The sequence below is a fragment of the Microtus oregoni genome, unplaced genomic scaffold (genome assembly GCF_018167655.1).
Source record: "Microtus oregoni isolate MIOR12 unplaced genomic scaffold, Mior012 000014F_ref0000157, whole genome shotgun sequence".
In the NCBI taxonomy this organism is placed as follows: domain Eukaryota; kingdom Metazoa; phylum Chordata; class Mammalia; order Rodentia; family Cricetidae; genus Microtus; species Microtus oregoni.
Window position 1 is genome coordinate 41801766 of NW_024543073.1, and position 13031 is coordinate 41814796.

Here is a 13031-nt window from a genome sequence, read left to right on the forward strand (position 1 = left end):
TCACACTACGGCATTCTGGGGAGTGGCCTCTCCTGTACTGACTACATTAGGTCTGTTTTATTGGGATCTGCTTTCCTCTTCCATCTGGGTGGTCACTGAGATCAGCTCTCACAGTCCTGAATAGATAGACTACTAGTTCCCACTCATTGTGTGACCAGTGCTTCTGGGAATGGCCATGTGCCTTCTGCCCCTCAACCTTTCTCTTTAAACTCAGTTATCTGCTGGTACATCTTCACAGAGCCACGGAAGGCAGCACTGACCCTGTGACCCCACTGGAAAGGGTTTGGCCTTGTAGTGTTTTTAGTCTGCCTGCTGATAAGGTTTGGATTTTCTCATTAGGCATTGAACAAACCTGGCCAAGCTGACATCCCTATTTTATTCCCTAGTGCAGCAGCATCTGATGCATCTTGAACATTTACTGAATACATGCATAAAATATTTGAAATTAATACTAGCATCTTCCTTCAGTCCCCAGCCCCACCCTACACGTCCCCCATCTTGCCAAGAAGAATGGCATGAAGAGACAGTGTGCTTCTCGTAGCCAGTCTGGAGCCATCACAAAGCCCGTAAGATCCAGCCTGGCTATACGCTGCCCTCCTCTGTAGAACAGAAGTGTCCTTTCTTCTCTGAGCCACTGTCACACCTTTTACCTCCAATCATAGCAGATCACCATGTCTCTCAGTGCATTCAAGTTATCTCTTAACTTGTTTTATGGGATAAGCTTCCTAAGGGCAAAAAATCAAGTAATCGTACTACATAGTCAAAACCGGATACGGTGGGACAATATTATACAGGCCCTACATTGTATGGAGGCCAAACTTACAGGCCAGCTCATACCTGGCCACACAGAAGGTGGTCACATGACTTCCAGACAGGATGTCGCCATCCTAAACAAAGGATCAGGATATGCTAATGTTGTTCTGCTCCTTCTTTGTAATTTGAAGGACGCCTGGAATAGAGATGTTAATTTGGCCTTTGTGACAGAGCTGGCATACAGAGCAGGAAGATAGGAAGCCAAGACAAAATGGGCATAGAGAGGTATGGACAAAGGTGTGGACGTGACCAGAGACATTCACCTGGTTACTTAGGAAACAGAATGCTAGTGAATTTCCCCCTCAGTTTACTTTTTGGTATAAAAGCTATTTGAAGAATAAATTTGGGGTGATTTTCAGGATGTTAACTCAGGATTTAACAAGGGACCACTGAGAATCTCCCTCCCGATAAAGCCATGTGAGTTGTGTCTTTATTCCCAAGTCTCCCCTATGGTCCGGAGAAATAATTTATGGTCCGAGCTGGCAGGAGAGCCCGAAAGGATATTTAACAGAAGTGAAGGCCTGAAGTGCTACACTGCTTAATATATACACAGTTTTATCACCAGCAACTACTTTAGCTCATCCAAGACTCAAACTACCCTCCCTCCATTTCTTTGCATCTCTGTTCAGGGGCTGGGTACCAACGACCTGAGCATCATAAACGGGCCACTCTCTTTCAGGAAGATGATCTGACAATGTAGAAAGAGTGCCAGGGTGGGCATCCAAGTACCTGTGCTCAGGAGCAGCAAAACCTTCATTACGGAGTACTCCTCAAAGGTCAGCTGCAGCCGCACGAACTGGAGGCTGATCTGGCGCATCCCCTGGCACAGTTCATACATGGCCGACTGATGCATCTTCTCTCTGCAAAGGAAAAGCAGCCGTTCACGTCTGAGACAGGTCACCGCTAAGTCTAGGCTGGCAGCCCAGGCCACTTAGCCCGAACTCTGAGCCAGTTCCCCCTGTGGGCTCAACATGAAGCAGATGTGCATTTTAAAGACAAATCAAATGCCTTTCTGAGGGACCTTCTGAGTTACATGCTTCCTAAAGCCCTACTGAGCCACTGACTAGCTCCCTGTGACCACATGGCAGAGCTACAGGATACTGTAGCTTCCTTCCAGATTAAACATACTGTTAGTGGTTGGCGGTTCTGGGAGGAGATGTCCACGAAGCAGGGCCACTCTGGGGATGTGGGTTGAAGCCCCAGAATGTGATCCTTTTGGCTGCAGGTGTGGCACACTGATGTTTGGAAAGGACCGCGTTAGACGCAGCGAGCAGAAGGCGGCCGTGACCATGCCTGTTTCTGCACAACCTTCCTTACAGAGGTCATGGGTACGTCTGCTACTGACTTTATCAACAGACATGATACAGGGAATTAAAGGCAATTTAATAAGGTGAAGACCTCAGGTAGAATTGGCTCTAAGAGAGAGAGAGAGAGAGAGAGAGCGCAACATGGCAGCTTGTCACTATATATAGAAATGTTTCCATCCACACAGCCAACCCATTTCTCACTCCACTACCCAAATATTTCCAGAAAAATTCATGCCATACAACAAAAAGGTCTTTCTTCTCTCTTTCCTTGAGGCTCAAACAAGGCATCTCATTGTTTTTAGTAGCTCTTCAGAAAAGAAGTGCCCGCTGGGAGGCTTGGTGTATGTAGTGAGAGGTGAAGAGTGAAACAAGAAAGGACTTGCCAGACCAAAGGATCAGGACGGGCCACAAGGCTGGGGCACTTCTCCAGGGGCACCACGCAGGTGAACACCTGCCCTGCAGACTCCCGGGATGCACCTGTGTTGCCCTGAGGTGCCAAAGAAAATATGGCATACTTTCTCTCTCTCTCTCTCTCTCTCTCTCTCTCTCTCTCTCACACACACACACACACACACTAATAAAAACTTGTAGATCTACCACCCAGAATTAAGCATGTAACAAATGCTAACACTGCTGCAATACTTGCTTTAGATTTTTAAACATTTCAACACAGCACGGTTGAGGCCTAACCTCTCTTCCTGCAGGATCTGGACCACTTCTTCCTTATTCAAGATGGAAACAACCAACTTGAGGGGTTATCATCTGTTCACATGTGAATGTACTAAGTGTGTGTGTGTGTGTATAAAAAAACTCACTCCTGTAAAGTCATGCAGGGATTTGAACCTAGAGATGACGTCCCTCAGTAACTAATCTCCACTCTACACTTAAGTATGAGATGTAACTATTTTAATATCAGAGGCTTTAAATGAGGGCACTCTGGCTGTTTTAAGCTTTGTGTGTGTGTGTGAAAGCAGCGCCCATGAGAGCCAGGGGTGTCAGATCTCTTAGAGCATGAGTTATAGGCGTGAACTGCCTGGCATGGTTGCTGGGGAACTAAAGTCAGGTGTTCTGTAAGAGCAGTCCATGTTCTTAACTACTGAGCTATCACAATCCACAAAACCCATCTTCAGTGGTGGGGACATAAGGATTTTTAGCTCTTTATTGCCATTAAAAAGGACATCCAAGGAACACCTGTGCATCTGCAAGACAGAACTTGGTCCAGAACTGCTCACCCAGGCTTTCTGCAGCCATTAGTATTCCTTACCAGCAGGGCATAGGACAACCCTTCCCTTCCACACCCTACCGATTATTTCGCCATCTGGTATACATCTGGCACATGGTACAGGGAAACTCGCAGTTGCTCTTATTTCCATTCTAGTGTCACCAGCCCAACATGTTTTTCCAAATGGTTACTGACCATTTTTTCTTGGGGATTTGCCTCCTCACTTTTCTACCGGCACTATTTTATCTATGATCCTTCTATCAAGTAACACCTTCTCAGTAATAATAACAAGTATTGTTATTAGTCAGGTTTCACATAGCTCAGAATTGCCTCAAGCTTCCTTCTGCTTCCACCCCTAAATCAGTAGCATGATAGACACTAGCCACCATACCCTGTTTATATGGTGCTGGAGACCAAAACTAGGCATCCATTCTGCCAACTAAGCTACCCCCACCAAGAGACAAGGCCTGTGTCAACCACACATTGGGCTCAAGCGATTCTCCTGTCTCAACCTCCCAGTATCTGGAGTGCCACGCATATGCCCATATGCCAATGGTGCGGGAGAATTGTCTGTAATCTGTCAATCATGTTATAAATAAATGCTGATTGGCTAGGCAGGAAATATAGGCGGGAAAACCAGACAAGAAGTAGAAATTATATAATGAGAACAGGAGAATTCTGGGAAGGAGGAAGCTGATTCCTCCCACTCCTGCCCAGACCACTGAAGCAGCAGGATGTGATCTGCCCCACTGAAAAAATGTACTGAGCCACATGGCTAACATAGATCAAAAAAATGGGTTAATCAAGATGTGAGAGTTAGCCAGTGAGAGGCTAAAGCAAATGGGCCAATCAGCTTTATAACTTACAGAAATCTCTGTGTGATTTTTCTATGGGGCTAAACAGCTGGGGGTACTGGGCAGGACAGAAACAAACAAGCCGACCCGCCCATGTTACATGCTCCCACCCTTTTATTCTCAACAGTTTTTTTTTGTTTTGTTTTTTATTTTTTTTAGCTTGTTTGCCTTATTTTCATGCCATCTTCTCCCTCTTTCTCTCCTGTTCTCCTCTTTCTTGCTAGGACTTGCCTGGTGTCTTCTCTCCAATTTTAATCCTTTGGTTTAAAAATTGCCACATGTATCTAATCAGCAAAAAGCCAAATTTAAAAAATCGGAGTGCCTTCAAGTTTTGCCATTATCCATTCCCAAGCATTTGCCTCTTTAATAGCTCGGTTTAATCTGTTTTCATTTATTATAATGACTACACATGCTTGGATTTTCCTGCCATTTAACCCCCCCCATTCCTTCTTGCTCGTTCCTTCCTTGAACTAGATGCATTGGCTTTCTGAACTCCTCCTCTCTGTCTCTCTCTACCGCATTTACAAGGTGCATATTCTATTTTTACACATCTAATGATTATTTTTGAATGAAGAACTTGCATAGCTAAATTAAAGTCTAAAGTCAGCCGGAAGATCTCCCCTGAGGAGCAGGGGACTCTCAGCCCACTCATCCTCTCTCCCCTTCCCATTCTCCACGCTAGTGCTCTGTGGGGCTTACAGTCCACCAGTCTCTGGTCACCACCGAAACGACTTTGCCTCTCTCGCATGCACTACGTTTCCGTTTTCAGTTTCACCAGTGTGTTTACCAACATCCCCAACCCCTTCCCTTCCGCAGTGCTGAGGAGGGAACTGGGGCCCTTACACAGGCAAGCACTCTGCCATGTGGCTCCAGGCAGCCCACCCGTGTGTTTGGATGTAGCGGTGTCTTGGCTTCTTCTCCACCATACCTCATTCCTGCGTTTAATTTCTTCCTTATTCAAGAGCATGTTTCAATGATTCCTTCAGCTGAAGTTCTGAGTCTCAATTGTTTCGAAGTGTCTTTAACCGTCTGCTTGGTGAGTACCTTCTAAAGCTACAGACTTCTAGGTTGACAGGTAATTTCTCTCCGTACGTGGAGGCTAATATTGCATGAAACACAGACCTTCTTCATGGCTTTGGGAAGAACTCCCTATAGCTAGTAATTCTCTCATCACTAACTGGAATTTTCTTTGGTAGCATTACATTTATTGCTTTTTCTTACGCCTGCTCATTCGTTATGGTATGTGGGATGGACTGGTTTCTGTCTGTTCTGTTGGAGGCATGGTGCTGTTTCTGACATGCAGTTTTAAATTCTGGAATGTTCTTTGTTACTGCCTCTTCAACTAGCAGCTTGCTCCGGTCTCATCACGGAGCTCTGTTAGGGGACACCACACCTTTCTCATTGCTTCCTCTACATTAAATTCACTCTCATTCTCAACATTTTCTTAATATTTTCATTATTGGTGGTTTTTTTTACATTTATTTTCCAACTAAATATTTTTATTGTCTATGTTTAACCCAGTTTAATACCTATAGTTTCTTTCTTCTTTATTATTTTTGAGAATTTCATGCATGAGTACTGTATTTCCATTATTTCCAGCCTCCCCTCTTCCACTCCAACTCCTCCTGCGTACCCCATTCCCATGAAATTCATGAATGACATCTTCTTCTCTAATTACTCTAGTTACTTACACTAAGGCCATTTCGTGTTGCTTGCGCTTAGGGCTTGAATTTGGTGGCAGTGTTTGTCACACCAAGGAATGAAGGTGGCAATGGTAAGTAGAGGGAACACTCGTAATTTATAGATGGTAGGATGAATTAAATAGGGCATTTGTGAAGATCTCAAAAAGTGGGGAGAGAGGAAGTATTAAGGAGACTTAGGGTGCACATGGTGGTTGATACAAATATGCACTTAACATTCATGCTGAGTCCACTTCATATTGCTCATGTCTGGGGCTTGAGTTTTGGAGGTGGTAGTTACCGTATTAAGGAGGGAAGACGTTCTAGTTCTTTCAAAGTCATCTGTGGCTTCCCATAAGGCATTTCTTCTCAAGGTCGTTATGTCTCCTTTTACATCACCAGACATGTCAGCATGCCTCTTTTACAGCCTCTTTCGTAGTTCTCGGTTCGTTTTTAGGGTGCCAGCATGCACATCTACGTGTGTCACGTTGGCACAGTCTTCTATGTGAACCTATTTGGGTACCAGCCTGGGAAGGCACTCTCTGGGAAGTCTTGGCATTTAGAACCGCCGTGAGCGTAAGTGTTTTACTTCTTCTGGAGGAGTTTTTATGGCTAATTTCTCGGCTTCAGCACTTTGGGTAGGACTCACGTAGTTGAAATTTGGACTTCACTCAGTGGTGTAGGCTGTGCTCTTTAGTTCTTTCTGCTTACTGCCACGTCCCTGGGCAGTCACAGAGGAGCTGAGTCTAATTGTTCTGGTGGAGGAGCCCTGGATTTCCACATGGGTCTCTACCACAGGTCCTAACCCAGCTGGAACAAAAGTCCCTTTCCTGTTCGTGTTCTAACGTGCACCCCTAAAGCATCTGCACCCACTCATCTGTTGGTTAACGGGAGCTTTAGAGCACAGTTAAGCAGACCTGCCCCTCCCCCACCCCTCCATGCTGGGCATGGAGACCAGAGGATCTCAGCTGTGTTCTTCAGGCGCCATCCCCCTTGCTGCTTGACACTTGGCCTCTCATTGGCCTTGGCCCACTGGGCCCTGCCCTCTTCTTCCCAGTCCTAGCTTCTACGTGGGCACCACTGTGCTCAGCTTCTCACATGGGCTCTGAACACAGGTCCACGTGTTTACAAGGATGGCTCTGCTCTGCCAGGCGAGTGCTGCTCTCCAGCTCTGCTTGCCCCTCCTTTGGAGATTGCCCACGTCTTTAAGAGGGTTTTGTGTTTTCATTTGTGCAAAATTTCTATGTGTAGGCGTGGAGGAGGCTCAGTTCAGTTTTGTCATTCTGTTAAGTACAAGATTCTTAAATAGAGGACCTATGTTCAAACAAGCCTTTTAAAAGTCAGAAATAATATGATAGGCAAGTGCTACTCAATATGTATTTCATAATAAAAAATAAAGAGAAGGAAAAGGAATGAGAAATAATTAAAGCACAGAAATGAAGGCACACAAATATGCAGATGATGGCAGTGGTAAGTAGAGGGACACTCGTAATTTATAGATGGTAAGATTATTAAGAGGCTTCCAAGTTAAATATGACATTTGTGAAGATCTCAAAAAGTGGGGAGAGAGGAGGTATTAAGGAGACTACAAGTTAGGGCGCACAGGTGGTTAATATGCACTTATTGGCTTCTGAAAGAGTTCTCCTATGAATTGTATGTGTTTGTGTGTGTGTGTGTGTGCGCGCACACACACACCCACATGTTCACGTAGTCATGTTGAGATTAGAGGTCAATTCTGCATGTCAGATTATAGTATGGCATCCTGAGGAGGAAGGTACCCCTCCCCTTGTGGTTTTGAGTTGTAGTCTCTCACAGTCAGCTTTCCGAATAGGTGAAACCCGGTTGTTTGAGCCCAGGCATCTACCTATCTCTGCCTCTCCATCATGGGGAGGATAAACAAGCAGCCATTGCACATGACTATCAAAGCGGGTTCTGGGAATCAAACTCAGGCTCTGGTGCTTGTTGGGCAAGCGCCTTATGAACGGAGCAGCTCCCAGCTACTCAGATACATTTGCAGTCCTAACCGATCTGTTAGGGCAGGACACTTTTGGCTCCACAGGGAAGCAGGCACTTCTGGCTTTGCCATGGAGGGGCTAGTGCCACAAAGCTCAGAGGCCTGTGTCCTGGAGCTTCTCAAGCTCAAGCTTCTCACTGGCAAAACCCAAATACCACGAATAATTCCAAGCTTGCATGGGCATAGGAATGAACCATGCCAGAGTTTCCAAAGCATGAAGTACCGTGTGGAGGTTAATTTTTAAAAAATATATTTATAATGGAGAAAGTGTTTCTAGAGAAATCATGGTTCGTTGTAGTTGAAAGAAGTAAGAATGCATCAGATGCTTAAAATGAAATTTCAAGACAAAAGCCATTTTACTATCATCATTTCTATATATAGGCTAGTACACCAGGGCAGAGGAGAGACAAAGCAGATGTTCACAAGGTAGAAGCGACTCGCCTAGCGCTGAACATGAGAAGTAAACACCTTCGTGCCAAAGTGTTTGTTACTAAGATGTGCTAACACAATCTCTACACACGAGAGACTCCAACTCTGTCTGAAAGCACACAGGAGGATCGTGTGGGAACATACTTACAGAAACAATTCCTTCCCTGTAGGTCTGAACAGAGTCCTTTAGCCCTGTGCTGAAGGTCCTGGCAGTCCTTGCAGTTCTGTTCAGCAAGAGTTTGTGCATACACAGGTTGAGCTACTTCTCACTAATTCTCATGATGTCTGTAAGGAACTATCCTCATGTTTATGAAGAATTTGGTACAGGGAGGAGGCTTAAACTCTGGGGCACTACTGGCCCGAGCAAACAGCTTTCAAGTCTCTTCTCCAGTCATCCGCTACAGAGAGCTTCAGATGGCACTGAGTTTGTGACCAGCGAGTACATTGTTAGTCCTTTGTTCTGCATTACATAGTAGAACTTTTGTGTTTCCAAATTCCTCTCCAAAAGAGGAAGACTGCATACTCAATATAGCTTGAAATTCATGAAAATAAGCTGGCCAACTTACAAACACACTAACTACCTTGCATTATTTTGCACATTAGATTTAATAAACAGAAAGGTACTTTCAAAGGAGTAGAAGCAGGGGCAATATTTTGGCATGATACTGGTATTATCACCACAATATACCTTGGCAGAAAAATTCTGTTATATGATTTTATTCATTTAATGATTGTATCTTATTTTGAATAATCAAGTATCTTCAAGTAAGATTATACTTGACTATACTTTAGGAAAGAAATGCAACTCTGTATTCTGCCTCTAAAAACAAAAATAAGTGCGCGACTCAAAGCCAACCTTGAGCAGTGGGCTGAATGGAGGTGACAAGGAGCTACCTGGGCATGACACATACGGGACTATCAACCACTATCAATTCTTGCCCATGTATCTTTTATATGCATCTTCACCAGCTGTGGAACAAAATAAACTAGAATTTGTGTAACTACAACTCCTAAAGTGGGCAGATCTGATTCTAAGAATCTTGGGTTAGAATTTTTAAAAAGAGATTTATTTTTATTTTCTATATGTATGAATGTTTTTCATGTATGTACCTATGTATGTATGTATGTATGTATGTATGTGCACCAAGGCATCAATTCCCTAAAACTGCAGTCACACATGGTTGTGAGCCTTTATGTGTATAAGGAACAAAATCTGGGTCTTCTCCAAGAGAAAAAGTGCAGTTGTGGAACAAATTTTGTGTACACTGTGCAGATGTGTAGAAAAAGTGTGTGCTGTGGAACAGTCTTTGTGCAGATGTGTAGAAAAAGTGCATGTTATGGAACAGTTTTTCTGTACACTGTGCAGATGTGTCATTCAGATTGGCTTAATAAAAAGCTGAATGGCCAATAGCTTTGCAGGATTTTGAGGGCAGAGAGAATGCTGGGAAGAAGAAGGCAGAGTTGCCAGCCAGAAAGCAAGTAGGATGTGCATGAGGGGACGTAACAGCTACAGGCCACATGGTAGAACATAGATTAATATAAATGGGTTAATTTAAGTTATAAGACCTCGTTAGAAACAAGCCAAAGCTTTAGGCTGAGCTTTCCTAATTAATAAGTCGTGATTTGGGATCAGACTGGCGGGACAGAAAAAGACTCTGGAGCTCTGTCCCTAGGAAGAGCCTTTAGGGAAGAGCTCTGCTACTTGGTGACATAGCTGCTGGGGATGGCTTCCATTGTGGAGGGATGTGGTGATGATGGTGCCAGTGATAATGATTACAAAAGGTTGTGAGACACTGATCTTGAACTGGGCCTGGAAAAACTCTGTCTATGTGTGTCTCTCTGAGACAGGAACTTCTAACTATATATCTTTACTGACCTGGAACTGATTACATGGAGTATGCAGGCCTGCATCTCACAGAGCTCTGCCTGACTCTGCCTCCCAAGGGATTGAAGGCCTGTGATACTCGAAGAAGCTTCTTAGAGCTAAATTCTACTTAAAAAATCCTGCAAGGACTGATAGTCTATCAACTGAAGATGTGTACGCACAGCTCATGGCAGCAATATGCATGCCAGCCAAAAGGTGGAGGGAGTCCAGTGTCCATCAATAGATGAACAGGTGTACAAAATATGTATGCATTCAGCTTTGAAAAGGAAATTCTTTCATGTGATGTCACACAAACGAATCTTTAAAAAATAATTACTTTTATTATTTTTAAGTGTGTGTGTACTCATGTGTTGCATGCATGTGGATTCACATGCTATGTGTGTGTGGACTGACTCACGTGTTGTGTGCATGTGGGTATGTGCACGGGAGTTCTGGTACCCATGGAGGCCAGAGGAAGTGGGGTTACAGATTACTGGGAACTGACTGCTTGAGTGCTGGCAATTAAATCTGGGTTCTTAAGCACTGAGCCATGTGTTCTGCGTGAATGAATCTTTATGTTGTACACCGAGTCAAATAAGTCAGTCACCAATAACAAATACTGTATGGTTTCACCTCTGTGGGATTCTCTGAGGAGTCAAATTCATGGGAAGCAGAATGGGGACGTGGTGATTGGAAGCAACAGTTCAGGTTTACGCGATGAGAAAAGTCTGGTGATTAGCTGCACGGCCATGCGACTGCAGTTTACTCCCAAGCTGCACACATGGGGCAAGACTCACGTGTAGCTTTATTCCTAGCGAGTTTTGAAAAAGAAAAATGACTGTTTACAAATCATTGTCTTACTACACCCTGACGGAGATTACAAAACTAAAATTGTTTCTTCACATAGCTTCTGTCAGGGCTTGTGTGAGAGGGGCTATCTTCTCTGCTTTTCTAAGACACAAACATCCCTCTGTTCCATTTGCACAGCCTGCTTTTGCCTTCCTGTCTTTGTGTCAGCCCTCTGCGCATGTGTTTTATTGCAAGCTGCACTCAAGGCTTTTAGAAAGCAGAAGAGGTAAAATTCCTCAATAAACCACGGTTACAAAAGGTCACCCAGAAACAGTCCTCAAAGACCTGTTTGTTGTAGTGCTTGTGCCCTATGGGGACGATGAAAATGGACCTTCCTGTCTCACTCTCTGTCTTCCAGAAACTGCCATTTAATTGATGCAACCCTGTCTCCCTGGCTGATGCTCTGAGTGCCTGAGTACAACAGTTCCCCAGTTCCGCTGCTTGTGGGGCCCCAGGAGGAGAAGAACATGCTGTGTGATCGGGGTTCTTCAGCAACACTGCGCTAGCCTGGCTTCTCATTCACACCTCTAAGGTGTGTAAAACAGCCCTGTGGGAAGCACTGCAGAAAGACAACGGAAATACTCCACAATCACCCTGCATTAGACCCTAGGAGCTGCCTGCCCTGTGGCCTCTACCCTGCTCAAGAGCTGAGCACATACCATTCTATGATTGGTTCTCATAGGTCACATGTTCACATGATGTGAGGTGAGCGGTACATTTCTCAAAGCGATGGGTGTAGGCGAATCTAAGTTTCCACCAGCTGAGCTGTGGAGCCAGGGAGAACGCCCTTGAATTCCTGGACTCTCAAGAACAGGTCCATCAATAAGGACATCTGGCTTGCTAGTAGCCAGCTGTAACTGCAGCAAAATGCCTCTAGGACCGTGAGGGGTATGCATGTCGTCATGAGTCAAATAATTAGAGAACACAGCACATCATCAGGTCGGCATAATCGAACATCCTGTTCCATGGACGGTGTAACAGATGGCTCCTGACTGCTTGTCATTAAAAAAAAAAAAAAGTCCACAAAAGATCAGCATTCAAAACAGTCCCTCCCTCCAAACCTTAATGAGAATAAAAATCTCCTCAATTTGAATTTTCAGAATGTGCAAGTTTACCATTTCTCCCCCAAGCACAGGCATCAAGAGTTTGTCCCTGAACAACAGGACACACAGGAGGTGTATCTGCTGATTGCATCCTTAGGACACACAGAATTTGTCTGCAGTGGTAGAGCTCAGCCTTCAGGCTTGCTTTCCTGGATTGACGCCACATAGAGTTTGGCAGCCAGTGGTCTTGAGGACATGCATTTAGTCTCCACTAGCCTCCCAGAGAGTGTCCGAGCACTACCCAGAAGCCAACCCAGCATTCTCTGTCACCTAAACTGTTCCCAGAGAGATATGTTTGCATAAAACCATCCTTGGACCTCAGCACCTCAGTTTCCATCGACTTCAGTGAATGTTGGAAATGTGTGAGTCAAAGCCTAGAAGGGGCCTCGTGACCTGGCAGCTGTCACTGACCACTGACAGTTCTACAAGTGTAGGGAGCAAAAGATTTCCCCCATAATATTACATGACCCATCAAGGACCACATGTACATGTCCTGGGTCACCCAGGGTCATTTAGTGCCTGAGGGCTATGCTGCTGCTGGTGCCGTACAGATCAGAGGGGTCTGTGTTGCCATGGTGTTGTCCAGGCCTGGGCTACTGCCAAGGACCATGTCTGGGTCCGTGGCCCTCAGCAGCTGTGGTCTGTGTTGATGTTGATGGCTCCTGTTACCACCAAATGCAGAGAGGATAGGGTTGCTCAGAGATGGCCTTGTCCCTCACTGGCTGCAACACTAGGGAGAGCCAGGTCTGCACTTCACCTGGGCAGCACAGTAGAGCTGACCCCACTGGTGGGAGTGGGGGGTGATCTGGCCCACAGACATATGTGGGAGATCTGGTCCCACCCCTCATCTACCATGTGACTGAGTGGGTGAGGGAGAGATGCCTTCCCCATCCCTCA

General features: G+C 45.1%; 1 protein-coding gene across 4 annotated transcripts in view; it reads right to left on the minus strand.

The window, feature by feature from the left end:
* Positions 1-13031, minus strand: part of Nr3c2 (nuclear receptor subfamily 3 group C member 2) — a 316877-nt gene that overhangs the window by 42661 nt on the left and 261185 nt on the right. For all 4 annotated transcript variants that reach the window (XM_041663287.1, XM_041663285.1, XM_041663286.1 and 1 more), the window contains one exon: positions 1543-1673. In XM_041663287.1, the coding sequence (XP_041519221.1) occupies positions 1543-1673 (131 nt within the window). The remainder of the gene's footprint in view (positions 1-1542; positions 1674-13031) is intronic.